Source organism: Humulus lupulus, chromosome 6 (assembly GCF_963169125.1).
Source record: "Humulus lupulus chromosome 6, drHumLupu1.1, whole genome shotgun sequence".
In the NCBI taxonomy this organism is placed as follows: Eukaryota; Viridiplantae; Streptophyta; class Magnoliopsida; order Rosales; family Cannabaceae; genus Humulus; species Humulus lupulus.
The window spans coordinates 19,911,186-19,917,713 of NC_084798.1; the positions used below are offsets into that span (position 1 = coordinate 19,911,186).

General features: G+C 33.7%; 1 protein-coding gene across 1 annotated transcript; it reads left to right on the top strand.

Annotated features, from left to right (window-relative positions):
- Nucleotides 1-1,388: 1,388 nt before the first annotated feature.
- On the top strand, nucleotides 1,389-3,698 carry LOC133784803 (protein neprosin-like). The gene is made up of 7 exons (XM_062224075.1): nucleotides 1,389-1,547; nucleotides 1,630-1,722; nucleotides 2,316-2,537; nucleotides 2,625-2,783; nucleotides 2,924-2,977; nucleotides 3,063-3,200; nucleotides 3,342-3,698. The coding sequence occupies exons 1-7, from the start codon at nucleotides 1,389-1,391 to the stop codon at nucleotides 3,696-3,698; spliced, it is 1,182 nt and encodes a 393-aa protein (XP_062080059.1).
- The last annotated feature ends 2,830 nt before the right edge of the window (nucleotides 3,699-6,528 follow it).

Genomic DNA, 6,528 nt, shown 5'->3' on the forward strand with positions numbered 1-6,528 from the left:
TATAACATTAGCATTTTATTTGTTGTTTGTGATAATCTTAGACACATTAACCTCTTATAAGTAGTAGATTTACATTTTATTTGTCTAATTGTAATGTATATTTTTAATAAATATGGCTAACTATGGCACGAGTGCTATGTTAATTAGTATACAATATTATGTGTTGCTATTAACCCTATTTTGTTTAAATTTATAGATTTCTTAATTCAAAACAGCGAACAAATATTCCAGTTCATAGATAAATTTTATTCGCAAGTAGCAAAATATAAAGAACACTTAATTATAATCAAGTACTCTACACATTTTACATTAAGATTTCTTTTTTTATTTTACTCAAAGAGGAAAAACAATTATAAGGATAAAAATATATTGTTTTTTTAAAAAAGAATGGACCATTTACAGTCTTTTTTTTTTTAATTATCTACATCATACATTGTATTCAAAGAAATAAGATTTTTGCCTAAAAAGATAGGAAAATTTGGAATATTTTTATTGGGGGATTATGGTGTAGGGGCTTCAAAAAAAGCTCACTTGGTATTCCTGACCTGTATACCATTTTTGACATGATTTTTTTTATGACAGTGTATATTATAGTTATTTAGAACATTCTACAAAAAATAAAATAAAATAATTATACGCGTGTATATTGTTTTCACATAAAAAAATTAATTATGCATGCAACAACTTGTTTTTAACATAATTTTCAGTACTGTAAATTATTTTGAATTTTTTGAAAATTTGCAGAATAATCTAAATAACTATAATATATACGTTCATAAAAAATTACGTTAAAAATTGTTTACGGATCGAGAGTAAACAAAAATCTCATCGGTGATGCTCTTTTTGAAGTCCCTACAACAAATTTTTCCTATTTTTATTATTATATATATATATATATATGGAATTTAACTAAGGTGTCAATACAATTTGTAAGGAAGAGGGAAAACTAATAGAATAAAAAGAAATTTAAAAAAAAAGGTAGATATAGTCCCCCCCTCCCCCTCTTTTTTTTTTTGTAGTTATCTACATTACAATTTGTTTGGAAAGAAATTATAATTTTGTTTAAAAATATCAAAAAGAACAAAGGAAATAATTGTTAGCATAAATAGTTTTAAGAGTTTTCAAATAATTTATAACGTAAATGAGTATTAAATCTTCATTCTTTTCATTACATTATATATATGAATCACTTCCTTTACAAATTTCATTCTCTCAAAACTCTCTCGTAGTATATTAATCTATCTGGTGAATTTTTTTCTTTTAGTTGCCTAGTCTTTTTATTTATTTATTTTTTTTGGTAGATTTTATTATTATTATTATTACACTTTTCTTTGGCTAATGTCAATATATCTATTTTATCACAGATCAAATCTTATACATAGATAGATATGGATATGAGGGGATTTTTCATGGTTGTTGTAGTGTTGTGGTCACTTTCATATTATTGCAAATCTCAAGAACAACCAATGCAATTATTTAGAGATGAAGAACTAGAAATAGAGAACCAACTTGAACGATTGAACAAGTCATCCGTCATGGCTATAAGAGTACATTTTTCATCTTCATCTCCTATTTAACTTATATCTTAACTTATATGTAAAATATGACTTATTCTCGTCTCATGTACAGACACAAAATGGAGATATTTATGATTGTGTTGATTTTTACAAACAACCTGCATTTGATCATCCTTTACTAAAGAACCACAATTATGATTTTCAGGTTTGTTTTCCCCAATATATGTTTCTTTGATAACTTAGGGCCTGTTTGACATTGTTTTCTGTTTTTTGTTTTCAAAATTTTGTTCTAAAAAATGAGAACAGAAAACTGTTTTTTGTAGTTTTAAAAAAATAAGAATTGTTTGGTTAATGTTTTCTAAAAACAATTTTTGTTAGTTTTATTTTTTTAAAATCTTAAATAAAAAATTAACAAATATATTTACAAAGAGAAAAATATTTTAACAATTTGTAATAAATAATGACATAAAATTATTTGAAAGAAAAAATGATGAAAAATAAGAAGTAAAGTTAGAATTTTTTTTTTGAGAACAATAGAAAATAATTTTTTGTTGTTCTCAAAATTTTCTGTTTTTTGTAACTTTGTTTTTAAAAATTGTTTTCTGAAAACAATGTCAAACACCCCTACTTGTTTTCAAAAAACAGTTTTTAGCTTTTAAAAACAAAAAACAGTTTTTTAGTTAAGGTGCCAAACACGCTCTTAGTATTTCTTATTTGATTTTTCAAATTCATACAACAATGAATTGGTAAGATGATTCACTTATATTTATTTAAGGAGTATAATTGTTTATGGTGTAGATGAGGCCTTCTTCTCGCCCTAAGGTGATGATGAATGAAAACAAGCCCCCAAATAATGTGCAACAACTATCAATAAAAAGTGGGTTTAAGGATAAAATATGTCCATATGGAACAGTTCCAATAAAAAGAACTACCAAGGAAGATCTTATTAGAACAAAATTGTTTACAAAGTCCTATTCTGCAAGAATTAGTTCCCCCACACCTGAAAATGCCAGTTTTCATGTAAGCATTTTACATTTTGGTTTTTTGACAAATTAATTAGTGTATTCCATGATTGAAATATAATTGCAATTTGAAATTGAATAATAGCATGCGATTGTTCGAACAAACTCCGATCCTAACAAGAAGTATAATGGGGGTGGAACAAGTGCAAGCTATTACACACTATATAATGTCAGTAGCTCACAATGTACTTCAGGTCGAATTAAAATACAAAATGGAGTCGATAGCATTCAAGCTGGTTGGACGGTGAGCTTTATTTTCAATCGAATTATCTTTTTAACTATATTCTTTTTTGCTAAAAATAATTCCACTAGGGTTTTTTGATTAAGTATAATTACTTAGAATATTTGTTCACTAACTACATTTTTTATACTATCAAATAATAGGTAAATCCTACTTTATATGGGGATAGTGAAACTCGAGTTTTCATATTTTTTCAAGTAAGTTTATTTTTTTATTTATTTTTTAAGATTCTTTCTATTCATTGTATAGTTTTGTGTAACTTATTTTTTTATTTTTTTGTAGGCTGGTGAAATATCTTGTTTTAATACGAGGTGTCCAGGCTTTGTTTTAACTGGCCCTCGTTCTATAGAAGATTCTTATCTAAATGAAACTCACCTGGGTAGTTTTCCGATAAAGGAATTCAAAATTTCAATTTATAGGGTAAATAAAATAAAATATTTATGTTTATTATTTTAATTTTTTTCTTTCAATTTAATGTTGTAGACTTTTATTTAATAAAAAGACTCTTTCATTTAAATACCAGATTGTGTTTATTTTGTACCCATTTGACTTGAATTGTAGGACCAAGTTTCTGGAAATTGGTGGCTTGAGTTTTCAGACATTCAAATTGGATATTGGCCATCAATCATATTTAGTGACTTGAAAGACCTGGCTACGTACATTGAATGGGGAGGAGAAACTTATAGTCCAATTGGTCAACCTGGTCCTCCGATGGGTTCTGGTTTATTTCTGAAAAAAGATGCTCGTTATGACGCATATTGCAGAGCATTATCAACTATTAATGAAGCCTACATTCAAGAAGATGCTAAAAATACAGAAAAATATTCAATTGATATTGACTTTTATTTAGTTCAAGATTGGGGATTTGTACGTGCTTTTCGACATGTCATGACATATGGGGGCCCTGGCCCTAGATGATCTCTTCAATGTATTACAACCAATAAATTCTTAATGAAGAAGAAATAAATGCATTAGTTTTGTGCTATTGATAGATTTTTTTTTTTAGAGAAATACGGTTACTCAATCTTTCTATTTTAATTATTTCTTCCAGCAACCAATCCATCATGCTACGACCCCAACACATCAAAGAAAAAAACATAAATTCAAATTAAAATTCAAAAGGAACATATAAAAACACATAAAAATTTACACAGTTAATTAAGCTCGTGTAAATAGCACGTAGGGTCCCCAAGCTTCACAAATTGTATAACTTTTGTAATGTCTTGGATAGCCAAGACCGTTACACTATGTGTTTTAATTAGTGTTAGACTCTCTCTAAACGAGTCTCTTGGCCATAAACGTGTAACTAAACGTTATTAACGATTTAGGGTTAAAAAAATTGGTCAAAAGGAATAACCATTTCATTAAAATGCTTACGTTCATACATGGGATCCCAAAATAACATTTAAAATGCTAATTACTATTTAAAAGTTACAACCATCTAACCTTAGCAGAAAAATAGGGTTTGACCCTAGTTCATCTGAGAAACCCCGACTCTGGTGGTCGAGCAACCATATGTACACGTCCCCACTAAAGCTCTCCAACTCATGACTGGTCCAGCTTCCCTTTCCCCTTATGTGCACCACATAGCATCCGTGAGCTAAGACTCAGCAAGAAAACTTAAGCAGGCTCATAAGAAATTAATAACATACCACGAAATCATAATAAGCCTGCCTAGTCGTAATAGCCATACTCATACATGCATTATGTTTAGATAGGTGACTACAGTGTCACACTGGGGCTTGTTACCCTAAATATGTGACCATAGAGTCACCTCAGGACCACTGCCCTAAATAAATGACTAATAAGTCATACCGGGGTCCGTTGCCCTAGGATATGGGAATATAAAGTCACCCCGGGGCCCACTGCCCTTTCCTCTGTATAACCAACCTTAGAGTTGGCCCAGCGTACCTGACGCTATAATTTTCCAACGTCCATAGGGGTAGCCAAGCGTATACCACGCTTCTGATTAGGCCTAACCATATCGAGCATCACTCAATGCGCTATTGCTACCCTTGACTTATAAGTCAATTGTGACAGTCAGAATCCCGTGATCCGTAAGGGGAAAGACCGGGTAAGCTGTGCAATCCCACACCGCCTGGGGAAGGTCAAGTGTGATGACTCTAAGACTGTGTAGGTATGGGACTACACAGTTGAAGAGGGCTTAAATGGATTGATGGGTACTCCCTATATCAACAAGATGCATCTTCTTTTCGGTAGCCCATCACTTGAGAACTCCAAAGTTAAGCGTGCTTGACCTGGGGTAATCTAAGGATGGGTGACCTCCTAGGAAGTTTTCCTAGGAAGCATGTGAGTGAGGACAAAGCACGCTGAAAAGACTCGTGTTGGTTTGTAGGGCCAGTCGTCATTCCAGAAAGCAGTCATAGTGATGTGGGGTGTCACAAATGGTATTAGAGCCTTGACCTAGCCGGAAGTGTGGCCGACGGGGACGTCAGGCCCGTAAGGGGGGGTGATTGTGACAGTCAGAATCCCGTGATCCATAAAGGGAAAGACTGGGTATGCTGTGCAATCCCACATCGCCTGGGGAAGGTCAAGTGTGATGACTCTAAGACTGTGTAGGTATGGGACTACACAGTTGAAGATGGCTTAAATGGATTGATGGGTACTACCTATATCAACAAGATGCATCTTTTTTTCGGTAGCCCATCACTTGAGAACTCCAAAGTTAAGCATGCTTGACCTGGGGTAATCTAAGGATGGGTGACCTCTTGGGAAGTTTTCCTAGGAAGCATGTGAGCGAGGACAAAGCATGCTGAAAAGAGTCGTGTTGGTTTGTAGGGCCAGTCATCATTCCAAAAAGCAGTCATAGTGACATGGGGCGTCACATCAATGCTTTCGACCAGTGCTCAGCTTGTTATTGTCGTCATTAACTTATAAGTCAAACCTTTTTAATCAGATAAACAGAGAAGCATACATTAAATATCACAAGTATGCACATCATAATTAACATGTATAATAAAATAGTCCAAGCATAGTCATAACCATGTTCAACAATCGGACCAAGCCCTTATCACATATTTCACGTATTGGATGCAGTTTTCTTACCTTTGGTCCAAGCAATGGATAGATAAAAATGACACTTCAGCATGATCTTGTCCCGAGCCCTAGTGGTAACCTAGTCACAATCATAAATAATATCCTCATTGTGATTCAATCCCACAATCAAACTCAGGGATCAATCCTGTGCCTTTGGGGCCTCCACCTTTACCCAATGGGGTGGTGGAATCATCCCTCGAGCCCCCAAGTTCTTCCCAAGCTCTAAAAATGGGGCTCGCTGAAGTTGGCATAGGGCAGGGGCGCACCAACCAAGTCAGAGAGCCCCCAACTTCCCCTGCATAGTGCAGGGGCGCCCAAGCCAAGCAAAGAGCCCCCTGAGCCCTCCCATGCATAGCGCAGGGGCACCCAAACCCAAGGCAGTAGAGCTACTACACGAACCCAGAAATTGCTAGGTTTCCACCTGCGTTTTCTCCGAGCTCAACTCATCAAACCTCACCCCAAGTGCCAACCCCAACAAAAAATGAGTCCCAAGATCATTATAATACATCTTAGACAGCATCAAAACACAAAGAATTAAACATAACTTCAATTATAACTCAATTAGAGATTTTGGGTCTCACAACCCATCTCACAAACAAGCAAGGATCTCAAACTCAAGCCAGCATTACCCAACTAAATTCACCTCCTAGTTGTAGATCTAGGTTCCCCAAACAAGTATTAACAAGTTCAT